Source organism: Eptesicus fuscus, chromosome 15 (assembly GCF_027574615.1).
Source record: "Eptesicus fuscus isolate TK198812 chromosome 15, DD_ASM_mEF_20220401, whole genome shotgun sequence".
Classification (NCBI taxonomy): domain Eukaryota; kingdom Metazoa; phylum Chordata; class Mammalia; order Chiroptera; family Vespertilionidae; genus Eptesicus; species Eptesicus fuscus.
Window position 1 is genome coordinate 68,053,217 of NC_072487.1, and position 14,393 is coordinate 68,067,609.

A 14,393-nucleotide genomic window follows, 5' to 3' on the forward strand; every position below is an offset into this window, starting at 1 on the left:
CTACTTAAAAGAGATTGCATAATTCGAATTCAAGGCCTCTGATTTCTGGGCCGGTAAACATTTCTGCTGCAACTTCTTCCTTAGAAAGTAAGTCACGCCCAGGTTGATAAGTATTCTATGTGCTTCTGCTTAAATGAAGCCCTCAAGGTCAGACCCTGTGGCTTCAGGGCTCATTCTGCCTGCATTAACTCTGTGACCTTGAGCAAGTCAATGACCATCTCTGAGTTCCAGTCCTTTTTCTCTCTCGTCTCTGCTAGTGAATGTTCGTGAAGGCCAGCACTGTGTTGCACTTGTCATTGTAACAGTGACCATAAAGCCAATATTTCTTGAGCATTATGATGTCTCCTCAGGCCAGCTGTTGAGTGTTTCCTGTGTATAATCACAGTCATTCCCAGCCCAGCGAGACAGGCACTGATTCCCGGAGAAGTGAAGCGACTGGCCCATGGTTAGGAGCTAGTCAGTGTGGAGCTGAAATCTGAACCATGATCCCTGGAGTCCAAAGTGAGGGCTCTTTATCTGAGTTCTACAGTGGATGCCTACCTCAGGGACCAAAATATGGCATCTCCTTAAATGTGTGTTAATATTTGCTGAATGCTGACCCAACAAAAAAAGTTATGCCAACTCTAATCACATGTAAGCAGCTAGTATAGCATCTGACGTAACAATGAGTGCCTTACTCACTGTCTAACTACTTGTTACTCAAAGTATGGCTCACCTAGAAGGTGGTTAAAAATGCACAATCTCAGGCCCCTCCCAAACCTACAGCTTCAGAGAAATCTGAATTCGAACAAGAGCCCCAGATGACTGTCTACATAGTCTAGTCTGAGGACCAATAGTCCACACTGTGTGTCTTAGAAGACAGCATTGCTTTGCTTGGAGAGACAAATGAAAGAGGTCTCATAGAATCAATTGGCAGCATCCTTCCATGTTTATTTCAGGCATTGGAGAAATCCATGCAGGCTAGCAGAAAGATATGTAAACTTTAAATCTGAGTGTGTCTAGGGGAAGGTTAAAATTAAGGTCTGAACTTCCTGTAAGTAGTAACTTTAAGTGCAAAGCAGCATCTTATGCAAGAATGGCAAGAGGGCAGAGCCTCGATCTGTCCTGGCAGGCCTGGTGCTGGCGAGCAGAAGATTTATCTTGGACTGAACTGCCAGGAGGGCGAGCTTGCTCAGTCATGGGGCTGGTGGGGTCTATTAATTCTGAACTGCTCAGGGCCTTCTTCAAACTCAAAGATAAAGATGTATGAGAGTGCTGTGGGGATGGGGTAAGGGCAGGCAGAGGCAGGGAGGAAGAGAAGACAGGAAATCTCTCTCAATTATTTTATGTCGATCATAATATAAAACATAATCCCCTTCCCACCCAAGACTTTTTCCAGGGATCATGATGTAACTAGCAGGAGAAGAGAATACATACATACATACATACATATATATATATATGTGTGTGTGTGTATATATATATATATATATATATATATATATATATATATATAATTTCTAATGAATGGGGTTTGATTTGGGCTACTTAAGAGAACTTGCTTATGACCAATATCTCTCAAAACAGGGAGGTGGCAGCCTGAAGGACAGCTGGAGTTAGCCTGACATGGGTTGCAATCCTCAATTTGCTTCATATTGGCTGTATGATCTTGGGAAAGTGACCTTGCCTCTCTGGGGAGTTCTAAAAGAAAGCCACAATAGTGTCAATGACTCCGTCTCTCTAGGAAACTTCGACGTTGAGGTTAATGGGGGGAGGACCACACAGATATTTTTCAAGGATAAGGACAGGATTGCAGACTTAATGTCCAGGTGGGCTCTGCTTGTTCTACCTCAATCCCACCAGCGCACCCCTTTGCACAGAGCGATAGCACAGAGCCTGAGTCCTGTTTCACTGCTTCTCTTAAAAGGTGAAATAGCTGGAGCCTGACATCATCCTGAAATACTATAACATGCTATGGATTTATAGCCTTCTGTACCTCTGGTCCTGAGCCAGTCTCTGAAATTCATGGAATATCAGGAGTACTTTTCTCTAACTTTAGAAGTCCGCTGTTCAACCCTGTTAAGACTGCTCATGGCCTTTTTTGTTGCTTTTCCAATAGCACAAAATTTCAGCACAGAGAAGGGTCCTTGGAGGCCACCATCTAGCCTAACCTGTTCATTTAAAATCTGAAGAAAGTGAGATCTGGGAAAAGAAAGAGACCTGCCTAAGGCCATACTACTGAATCTGTTCGCTACTGAGAACAACTATGGATTTTGGCTCTGGACCAGCACGATTCCCCAGACATCATAAAAAGCATGTGGTATAAGCTGATCATGCCCAAGTTTACCTAAAGTTGCAATCTCTCTTCTGCCCAATACCTCTCTGTCAGTCTGTGAATCCACCTGTCTGTCTATCCATCACCAACCTCAGGGTTTCTCAGCACTATTGCATTTGGGACTAGATAATTCCTTTCTGTGGCCTTTGCAGGAGATTTAGCAGCATCACTGGCCTCTACCCACTAGATGCCAGTAGCATCCCCCCATTTGTAATAACCAAAAATATCTCTAGACATTGCCAAGTGTCTCCTAGGAGATAAAATCCACCCCTCCCCAGTTGAGGATCACTACATATTTTTCTTTGTATCTATTTCTATTTACATCAGCATACATATGGGTACACACACACACACACACACACACACACACACACAGTGGTTTCATTCTCTTAAAAACAACTGGAAAATGAGAGCTGTCTGGAGTGAACTAAGTCTAGAGTTTGATTCAGCACAACGTCATCATTTGAAGTTACAGAGTCCTTCATCTCCAAGATAACGTAGATGCAGCTCCTGGACCGTGGGTCTATCCCTGGGAGACCAGGCAGCCGGAGGAAACATCCAGCACGGTCACTCTGCTGAGCCCGGGCATTCCCTGATGAATACACTCACTGAGTCATCACTACTCACTGGCGGAAATAACGGGAACATTCTACCAAAGGGAACCGGTTAAAGATACTGCAGTGCCCTCATTCAATGAAGTGTCATATGGCCATTACAAATGGCGTCTTTAGAGAGATGAAAATAACCCAGAAAGATGTGTGTGATGTTAAATGAGAAAAAGTGGGGTGGGAAGTAATTATGAAGATTGCTACAACATGGAAAAATGTAGATAGCATAACATTCTGTGAAAAAAAGAACACAAAATTGCATTTATGCTATGATTTCAAATATGCACAAGTTAAAAAATGCACGTATGTGTATATCTGTGAACTAGAGAGAGCATGAAAACATTTTTTAAAAATCAAACAACTCCAATGTTTGCTCATAGTGCGTGGTTCAGAAACCATTGTCATTTCTGACTTTGGTGATTGATATGTATAAACATGTATCGTGTTTATGGACATGCATAGTTTGAATGTAAGAAGAATTCCTGGTGTTGGTGGGTGGAACATGAAGGAACAAGGAGTTCTTACAAATTCGCTTTCTCTTGCCTCTCTGGTGGCTTTCAAGGCAACCCATGTTTGGCTGTGCCAGCACAATGTGGTTACAAGGGTGAGAAAATATTTGCATGAACAAAGAGGCAGAGAGGCAGGGGATACTGAAAGCAATTGATGGACGAAGTTAATAAATCTGAATTCAAAATATGTCTCTGCCACTGACGTGTGTGACCTTGGATAAGCCCCCATCCCTCTCTAAATCTCAGTTTCCTCACTGGTAAACAGGGTGAATACTATTGTATTATTTTCTTCAGAGCATTTCTTAGTGGTTGAGAAGAGATAAGGAATGCTCAAGAGTTTTGTAAATTTAAAAAGTAAAAAATAAATTGTTCACCATCCCCATACTACCACCACCATCAGGATCGCGATCACCGTGATCTGTCATCATCACCATCACCACTAGTAAATGTATTCCTGTACTAATCCAACTCCCTCCTGGAGACGTTTCTAATTCTCACCTAAGGGCATTAGGGCCTCCTTGTCCCATGGCCAAGTGGCTACTCCTGCCAATTCCTCCTCCGAGGAGTTTGCAAAGAAGATATTGAGGTGTGTAGTTCCATCCAGTCTAAGAATGTTCTTCAGTTCATTAACATCCAAGTACGCTCTGTAATAGAAAAAGAACCTTGGCTGTCATCACCATTCAAAAACGTGACTCTTCACACAACAGGTACTGCTCATTCAGTAAGAGCAACTATGTGTCAGGCACTTTGCTAAGCACTTTATGGACATCAGCTCATTGACTTCTTTCAATACATATTGTAAGGTAACTAAAATGGTCCCATTTTATAGATAAGAAAATTACATCCCTATGCATTTAAGAAGCTTGATAAGGTTGCTCAGCTTACAAATAGCAGAATTCAGTTCAGAACCGAGATTTATCTAAGGTCCACATCTGTGTCCCTAAGGACTCAGCTATGTAGACTGGTGACAGGGCCACACAATGTGAGTATGTACAGATCAAGAACACAGACTGTGGAAGATTGAACATAATTTCTAGTCTTGGCTTCTTTCTCTCTTTCCTCATTCACTATGGACCTTGGACCATTCATTTGGTGTATACGGAGCTGTACTAGGAAGGAAGCCTTCTTTGCATCTCTATACCAACCATGCAAGGAGGCACTGTTACTTGGTTTTCAAGATGAGCAACATGTGGCCCAATGTTATTAAACAGATTGTCCAAAGCTGCAGAACTTAGTTTCAGGGTCAATTCCGTCTAGCTTGGAAACTCATACTCCTTTGATTGGGGCATCATGCTGTCTCCTGTAGCACATGATTCTGCATTCTGCAAGCCTTTATGTCTTTGTCTGTACATAAGACTAGAGAAGGATATTGTATTTGAGGTCACTGCCATGGTAGCCTGACATATCTGGAAAGTGAATTAACTCCACTTAACTCTTTAATACTTGGGACAAACACATGTTGGAGAGAGAGAGAAAAAAAATGGTCTTTGGAGAGAGACTGACACATCCTAGGTGCTCAGTACTAAGAAGTCTTCCCTTGCAGAAGACTCTCCCATCAAGATAGAAAGGCTAAAGCAGGGATCAGCCACAGGAACCTTATTCACGCTCATTCCTGAACAGAGAGAGGCATCCTGCTCTCTGCTCACAGCGCCTCTTCCAGCTCCTGTGTTATGTTTGTCGTCATGTATTTTAGTGATCTTGTGAGCAGCTGATAATTACTTCTTGAGGAAGGTTGGAAATGAATCCAGTGATTCATTGATAAATAAATGAAAACATAAATAAATAAGTAGGCAGGCAGGTTGATGTAGTAGGTGAGATAAAGTCCAGAAATAATGATATTTGATGTTTGTTGGGCCCTTCTATGTGGCCCGACTTTACATGGATTAACTCCTTTCATTGACTTATTTATACCGAGATAGGGAGCATTATTATCCCCATTTTCCAGAGGAGAAGATAGAGGCTTAAAGAACCTTCATATCTTGGGAAGGTCACACAGTCAGTTAAAAGTGTTTTCCTTTTTCACAATGTTGTCTCTCCTAGGGGATTGGCAAAGGGCCTGTAGAGCACATAATGATGGTTCCCTTGTCTTTCCCTCTGAGTCATGGAAGGGCCTCCATATGTGAGGATAAAGTCCAAGCTCCCAGCATGGCCTGCAAGAACCTGTCTCCACTTCTGGCCTCCTCTCTCTCTGTTCCCTCTTGAATCCCCCACTGTGCACTGGCATCACCCACCATGAAGCATCAGCCCCAGTGCCTTTTCTCATGCAATTCCCTCTATCAGGGACTCTGATGAACAAATCCAAAGTCCATCTGGAACCTCTCTCCAGGAAGACCTCCCTCATTTCTACATCACCCCCACCTTCTTTACCATCTTTGTACTCATCCACCTCCTATTAGTAGGCACTCTAACACCATTCCAAATAATCACTACCCCTGTCTATATCTGCCACTCTTCGTGGCTCTCTGGAGGGCAGGGGATGCACCTTATTCATCTGTTTACTGAGTCCTCAGCACAGGGCTTAACACCTGAGAAGCACTCAGTATATATGGTTGGAGTTGAATTCACACTGGGAAAGAAAATGGCCAAAATATTTAGGTCACAGTCTGTTTCAGCACTTCCTTGCTATGAGACCCCAGTTTCCTTATCAATACACTGGATGCTTCTCAGAGCATTTATGTGGCTCATGACCTTACACTTCTACTCCAATGGGAATAAGAGATGTTGAGACCTCGAGTGCCCTCCTGTCTTCCCACATCATCAAGAGTTCATAAAACCAAATACTCATGTAACCATAATCTTTACAGCTTTTCAAATAACGGGTTAACTTGAATTATAGACACAGGCAGGGCCAGGAGAGGTTGCATCTACATGGGCCTGAACATGGTTGAAGTGACCAATTTCAAAGACAGCCACAATAGTTCAGATATTTATGCAAAGTCTTGCTATTGTGCCCTTTTCATCCTCAAGGTCCCATCCTCAGCTTCTTGGCCTGGAAGCCTCATAAGGAGTTCAAACCAGACTGTTCTGTGATTAAAGAAGGAAAACCAACACTTATTAAGCACTTGCTGTATGCCAGCTCCGCATGCTGTTCCATCTCCGCGCACATATGATGCCACAGAGTGGGCAAGATGGCTCCGTCCCAAGCCAGAGCCCTGGCTTTGAATCTAGCTCTTCCACTTGATATTTGGGTCAAATATCTTAACTGAGCAATTTACTTAACTCCCTGCACACCAGTTTCTTTATTCACAAAACACAAAAACAATAATAGTACCTATTTCATAGAGTTGTTCAGAGGATTTGGGACATTAAAAAGAAAGTGTAGAGGGTTTAGAATAATACCTGGCATGTAGAAATAAGTGTTTAGCTATTCCTATTATTTACCCCATCTTATAGATGAAGTAACAGGGGTTTGTAGATCAGAGAGTGACAAGGCCAAGGGCAACTCTAGGTGTGGCCAACACTTCCCAAAGCCTCGCCCTCATTTCCAAGGGTACTGCAGGCCACAGTGGAGAGGGAAATAGTGTGTGGGAGGAGAATGAAAACACAGAGAAGCTGAGGTTTTCTTGGATCAGCCCTTTCCACATTATTTATTACTAGAGGCCCGGTGCATGAAATTCATGCACTCGGGGGGGGGGTGTCCCTCAGCCCAACCCGCGCCTTCTCGTAGTCTCGGCGCCCTCGGGGGATGTCTGACTGCCAGCTTGGAGTGGGCCTAAGCCGACAGTTGAACATCCTTAGCGCTGCTGCAGAGATGAGAGAGGCTCCCACCACCACCACCGCTGCACTCACCAGCCGTCAGCCTGGCTTCTGGCTGAGCAGCGCTTCCCCTGTGGGAGCGCACTGACCACCAGGGGTAAGCTCCTGCATCAAGCGTCTGCCCCCTGGTGGTCAGTGGATGTTATAGTGACCGGTCATTCTGCCATTCGGTCGATTTGCATATTAGCCTTTTATTATATATGATTTTCTAATTGATTTGTCCACTTCCATCAAGTGTTCTCTCTGGCAGAGAACACAAATGTTATTAGAGAAAGTTACCTCTTCACCCATGGCTCTAGGCTGAGAAAACTTCAGGGGGGGGGGCGGGGGGGCAGAGGAGACATTTTAACTGGTTGTGTATTCAGTTGTAATTTCAGAAGCAATCTTTTCAGGGGGTGGCATTCATTCTGGCCCAAGGCAGAGATGTGTGATGTTGGAGGTATTCCCCTGCTTGTCTGTGAGTTTTCTTTTTTTATACTTTTGAGAAGCCTCTGTTTCTCAAAAGAGAAAGAATCCACAGTAGCCATCCTGGCTCCTAGTCCCACTAGTCTCTCTTCTCTCTCTCTCTTTTGGGGGGACCCACCCAAAGGAAAATAGTTCTGTGGCTGAAAGTCTTCCTCTATTTGCTAAGTCTTCCCACCAATTCAGAGCCTAGCTGGGTGTCTCCCAAATGCATCAGGGGAAAATCTTGGGGACAGGAGTTCATGTAGGTATCTACCTGCTTCATCTCTTTAAGATACTGTGTATTCCTTTCAGTCAACGGGTGGAGGAGAAATCACAGAAGGTCAAATTGAGCACGACCACGAGAGTCTAGAGGGACTGAGGATGAGAAAAGGACAAGGACCTGTTCATGGCCACGTGCCTTTCCATTTTGCCACTGTGGGAAGGTTGGCCCTGAGTGTATAAGATAAATTGGTCAAATTTATTTTTTTTTTAAATCATTAGCCCAGAAAAAAATCAATCCAAATACAAAAACTCTGTATGTTTGTTAATTTATAAGGCAATACTATTCAAAGTTAGATGGCCAGAGCTATGTCCATGGTTGCTTTACTTCTCTGAGTCTCAGTTAGTGCACAGGGATGCAGTTGCATTAAAGGAGGCAGCTCAGCACAGTCCTGGCAGGCCCCTCCATGTCCTGGTCTCCTATTTTCTCCTCCTGGGCAACACCTGAACTGACAGTTGGCCTCTGGGTGGCTCCCTCACTCTTGGCTTTTAGTGTCTCATCCCACCATCCAACCTTTTTCTTCCTCCCACACCCTTCCACTCAAGTTCTCATTATTTCCTCACCTGAGAACCTCTGGTTTCCCCCAATTACGCCCATTCCCTAAGGATGTCCACCGTTTCCCCTCCTCTGCCCCACAATCTCTTTTCCTGAGTCTCAGCTTTCCAAAACCCAAACCTCCATGCTAAGTTCAGTGTACAGGTGATGCGCTCCATGGACCCACTCAGGACCACACACCTGTAACATGGGATAATGCTGTCCACCTAAAAGGGTTGTCTGAAGGACTAGAGGCACAGCAGAGGAAGTTCCATGCACAGGGCCTGGCCCATAGAAGGCACTCCTTAGTTAACCTTGGCTATTTTCATTGCATTGTTATTATTATTCCAATGATAATTATTAGCAACACCAAAATCGTCATCATCATCTCTAGCTGAAAATGATGCCTCCCTTCTCAGATCCCCCACCCCCCACCCCGCCAACACACACACACACACACACACTTTGGATTCTGGCGATTCTATTATCACCGTCCTTTGTGTTACCTTCACGGTGCGAGCACCTGTCTTCCCCATCAGGCTATGAGCATCAAGCAGGTGGAGCCAAATCTTTATCACCTTTGTATCTCCCAAACTTTCCCTTCTAAAGAGACAGAGAGAGTGTGCTACTAATGATTGCCAGTTATTGAATACCTCTCTCTGAAATTACATAACCTCAAAACAGGAGGAGAGGCCCAGGGCTCAGGGAAATGCACCGACCTGCCCAAGGGTCACAGAAGGGTCTGAGGACAAGCTTCTATTCACGAGGCTGGGTGGCAGCACTTTCGTGCCAATTAGTGAAGTCATCCTTTCCTTCGGGTGACACAGTTCCCTGCAGGAGAGCATGGCTTGGGAAGTCGGGCATGTGAGGGAGCGCAGCTTCCTGCAGAACCTGCATTGCCTAAACTCCGGGCCTATTGCTGCCACACTCTGTGGCCCAGTCTGCAGCGCAGGCTCACCACCTGCTCTGTGAGCACGTGAGTTAGCTCAGTGCTTTTCAAATCCCAGTCTGAAGAAGGCTAAACCCACATGAACCAGATGCACATCTAAAGGAAAAATGTTTCCCAGTCAAATGGGTTTAGGACATGCTCTGTTAAACAAGGCTAAATACATATACTTCTTAATTGCAAGCATTTGCAGAGCCCTTAATATGCAAAAGGAAGAGTCGGTCAGATAGTGTATAAAGTGTTCCCAAACATATTGGACCATAGTTCCTTCCCCCCACCCCACCCGCCTTTACCCCAAACCCAAATAACAGAATAACCAAGACAGTTTGGGAAATGTTGAGCTAAATTGGAAAGTCCCTCCTAACTTGAATTATCCCCCTGAGCTGCCTCTCAAGAGAGGTGCCTCCTTTCTTCCCACACAGCCGTGCACCTGAACCCCACTGGGAAAGTTGCATGTCCCCTGGAATGTTGGTTTCAAGGGGGCCCAGCCCACAGTGCCAAGGCACCCAGACTGTACCCCTCTGCCAGAACCGCATTTCAAAGCCATGAGAGCAGTTTTGGAGGGAGATCAAAGCTCTCTCAACTCAACTGTCATTAGAATATTTTCTTTATGCATCTCATTCACTGGTGAGTGCCAACAACATATTTCCTAAATGCCCTGGCCTGAGATGGTACAACTCAGTAATAATCTCAATGAGAGAGCTGTCAGGGCCTGTTTGGCTGAAAGAGAAGCAAAAGGGAACTACATTCAGAATGCAGAACAATAACAACAACAAATCCCTTAAATGAATCACAGAAAACTTGAGTTTTTCCAAGTCTGGAAACATAACACATGGGCTCTCCCATTTTAAAGATGGTTGGTCAGTGGTGTGGCTCACAGGGAGCCCAGGTCAAGCCGGACCCGTTTCAGGTTCTATTCTCACTAAAAGCAAACTGACTTCCCCACTGCAGAAGAGAGAGCCGCCAAGGAGACCTTTGAGAAGTGTCATGCCGCGGGGCTGTCCCCTGGGCACTTAACCAGTGCAGGTGGGTTACAGGGATGGTGCCAGCCACGTGCTGATGCCCTCAGTTGGCTGAGAGTGGGCGACTTCCAAGCTGGAGACTGGGGACAGTTCTTTCAGATTACAAGAAAAGGCAGCAGATTGCTAGAGTTAAAGCCACACCTTAAGAGAGAGACGGACAAGGGTTCAAATGCTCCCTCTCCTACTTAAGGGTGGCCTTATAGAAGGGACTCAACTCTCTTGAACCTCAATTTTGTCATCTGTAAAATGGCGATGCTCACATTCAACCTAGAAAGGGGAATATAAAAACTCAAGGAAGCAATACATACGAAAGTACCTAGAAGGATGCCTACCCCATGGAGAGGCACCATGATGCCCAATTCTCTTTTTAGCTTACTCAAGGAGCTAGAGAGAACAGGCCTTCGCCCCCAAGCCTGTGGTGTCCTTTCCTCAGTGAACCCTACTTCCTATCACTGGACCGATGTGGTTATCTTCCTCGCAGGCGGGTGCCCTGTTTCTTTAGCTAACAGAGCGAGTCTTGTGAATATCGTCTATTTCCAAATCCTGATGCAGCCTGTCATTCCCAGGGAGGATCTCAAGTCCGTGACCCACTCCTCCACTTTCAGAACACACTGGGCCATTTGAAAGTGATTATCAAACGTAAAGATCAAAGCCACTCGAGACAAGTCATTAAAGCAAGATAAACCTCAGAATGTTTATTGCATCCATAACCCTCATTCCAAATTACAAGCTTTCTCCAAGTGGTGACCAGTTCTAAAACCTGGATTTTGTACTTTTATCCCAAGGGCCCTAATGATCTGGACTTTATTCTCCTGCTTACTTTCATTGTCAGAAATGCTTAAATATGCCTCTCTCTTGTCTCTAAGGAGAGGCAAAGGAAGGGCGGGCGGGGGGGAGTGCATGGAGAGTTTATTAAATTCTAGGAATTCTGAACGATTGATTTCCAAAATAATAGCTTTTGTGTAGAAGCTTGACACACAGTCTAAGGAAAATGTAACAGCACCAATCCAAGATCAACTGAAAGCACAGCCAGTGTTGCTCAGTGGTTCAGTGTCAACCTATGAACCAGGAGGTCCTGGTTCGATTCCTGGTCAGGGCACATGACTGGGTTGTAGGCTCCATCCCTAGTAGGGGGGCGTACAGGAGGAAGTTAATCAATGATTCTCTCTCATCATTGATGTTTCTATCTCTCTCTCCCTCTCCCTTCCTCTCTGAAATCAATAAAAAATATATTAAATTAAAAACACACACAAAAAATTATTCTTTTATTTATTTACTGAATTACTCATGGTTCCATTACTCTCCTCTTCCCGCCCCCGCCCTCCCTCCATTGCTGTGAGCCTTCCTTTCCTCCTTCCTACCAACTCCCTTCCTCCCTGCATATCATTCATTCAATCTTTTCCTCTTTCCTTCACCAGAATTTACTGAGATGCTACCAAATACCATGCTTTAAGGTAGAAACTGGGCATACAAACAAATTCCACATCCCAGAGTTAGCAGTTTTATGAGACAAATCAGATGATCACAACATAATGTGATAATACTAATAAAACCTACCATTTGGGGAGTTGACTACAGCCTGGAAGTGCTAAAGTACTTTTTTATACTATTTATTTGAAGCATTATAAGAGCTCTATGCATTCATTAGGTGTGGGTATCCCCAGTTTATAAGGGAAGAACCAGGGCTCAGTGAGGTGACACCATTTTTCCAAAGTCCCTCCTCCCACCCACAGGTGTCAGAGGTGGGATGTGGGCCCATCTGTTGGCTATGATGGGCTATATCCTTCACTGTGAGTCTCTTATCTTCTGTGTGTACAATAGAAGGGGTGCTGAACGTGATGGAAGCACAGAGCAATGACTTCTCCCTGAAGGTGGGTAAGATACCAGTGAGGTTTTCACATGGAAAATAAACACTGATCGGAGGTCGGACCGAGTGTGGGAGACCAGAAAAAGGGCGGAAGCTCCAGAAGCCGAGAGGCATGCAAAAGCGTGAGAAGAGTGAGGCTCTGTAAGTCCTCTGTGGTGGTTGTAAAGTTGGGGACATGGGAAAAACTCCCCAAGATGAGGCCAGAGGGGCTAGCAAGGGCCACATCGGGAAGGTTCTTGTACAGCAGGTTATGGAGGATGGAGTGTCCAGAAAGCTCTAAGAAGACCCTCGCAGATGTTATAAAGATAAAAATGACCTGGTTCATGTTTCCCAAACAGCTTTCTTTCCTTTCTGGGGGAACATGGAAGATGGACTGGAGGAGAGAAGAAAATGGAGAAGCAGGAATTGGCAGTGGCTTGTGGAGAAACCCTAAGAACATCAAGTAGGAGAGTATTTATGCATAGGGGACAATTCGATGCTGAGTGGGGGTGGGAGGGAGGTGAATGAGGGTCTGGGTTCTGACTCGGTCCACTGGACATTTCCCCTTACTGGTCTCAGATTCTGTACACCAATGCTCTCCTGTCCCACTGCTGGCCCCTTGGGAGTGTTGTCTCTCGGGGTTTTGCCCTCTGCTGAGTCACATGAAAGGTCAACTCTTGGGAACATCGCTGTCTGTGGCTCACTGCGGGGCAGGATCACGCCAAGCCCAGGACATGGGTTGGATCAGAATCATGAGGATTCGGTTGGGAGGAGAGGAAGGTGCTGACTCACAGGAGGGGTAAGGCCAATGGAGACATTCTTAGACCTCTGGATCATTTTTAGAAATTGAGGTGGAGGTAGCGATTTTTAACTTTGACAAACAAATAAAGCATTCGAAGATGACTTCCTCCACACACACACACACACACACACACACACACACACACACACACCAGCATGTATGATATCTCTTGTAGAATAAAATAAAGGATACTGGAGTGGCCCTCCAAAGAAAAGAATAAAATTATCTTGGAATAAAGGACACTAATTTAAAGTGAATACCTTTCACTAGGAACTACTCAGATCATATTTTTCTCATTTGTCTTTTTGGCAGTGGCTTCTGGAGAGGCTGGAGCAGAAGGCAGAGTGTCAGAACACCTGGTTCCTGGCAAGCTCAGTGACACCCCCTGGTGAACATGACTCAGACTGGAAGTGACTCTGACCCCTAACAAGTCAAGTACCCATTCACTGTGTTTCCTCAGCACCTTGAGCCTCTCCATAAAGCATGGATCCAATGAGCTACTGACCTACCTATAGGGAATTCCATGAGGGTTGAATCACACCTAACTTGTGAAATGTTCATCGTTGTACTCCAGCTCCTAGCACTGTACCTACACACAGTAGGTGCACACACACACAAACAGAGTGAAATGATCCCGCACTTCCTAAGATCTCTGCATGGGGTACCATAATCTTTGTTTTACAGCCCCAGGTTCTCAGAATTTACTTATTTTCGAGGAAACCATTAAGCAATAAGAATACCCTGATAAGTAAGAAGAAGCAACAACTGAAGTGGGGTGGTGTGTTGAAAGTACCAGAACAGTCATGTGATTATCTCACGTCAAATTATTGCTTGCACAACAGTTCCAGGGCCCCCAGCTGCCTCTTCTCACCACCTCACTTGCCTCTTGGAGGATCAAAACCACAGTTGATAAATCATACAATGACCACAGTGAGCAGGATACACACACAGCTCACCGAAAGCCCTGCGGTTTGTCTTACACTGGAGCACAATTAAATCAAGACAAATCACCTCTATTTCATAAGCCGTGGCAGCCACAATGTTCTAGGTAGACTGTGTAGTTTGGCTCTACTTGTTAGCCATGAAAACCATGGAACTGATGTGAAGAGTGACTGAACAATATTATGTTTGGGAAGAATAGAGCAAGAATTACATCATCATCAATATGGCAACCTCTAGATTTTCAGTCTGCACCGTGGCCCCATACAAATCACCTAACTTTAGGCAAATCACAGAATGATCTAAAGTTAGAACTACATAGTCCTTACAGTAAATGTAGACCTCTCTGGATGACCTCGGACAAGCCTAGGAACTTCCCTAAATTTGGGTTTC

The 14,393-nt window shown here is 44.9% G+C and overlaps 1 protein-coding gene across 1 annotated transcript in view; it reads right to left on the reverse strand.

Annotated features, from left to right (window-relative positions):
- Nucleotides 1-14,393, reverse strand: part of PAPPA (pappalysin 1) — a 218,523-nt gene that overhangs the window by 160,036 nt on the left and 44,094 nt on the right. The window contains exon 3 of the mRNA XM_028161419.2: nt 3,930-4,075. Within this exon, the coding sequence (XP_028017220.2) occupies nt 3,930-4,075 (146 nt within the window). The remainder of the gene's footprint in view (nt 1-3,929; nt 4,076-14,393) is intronic.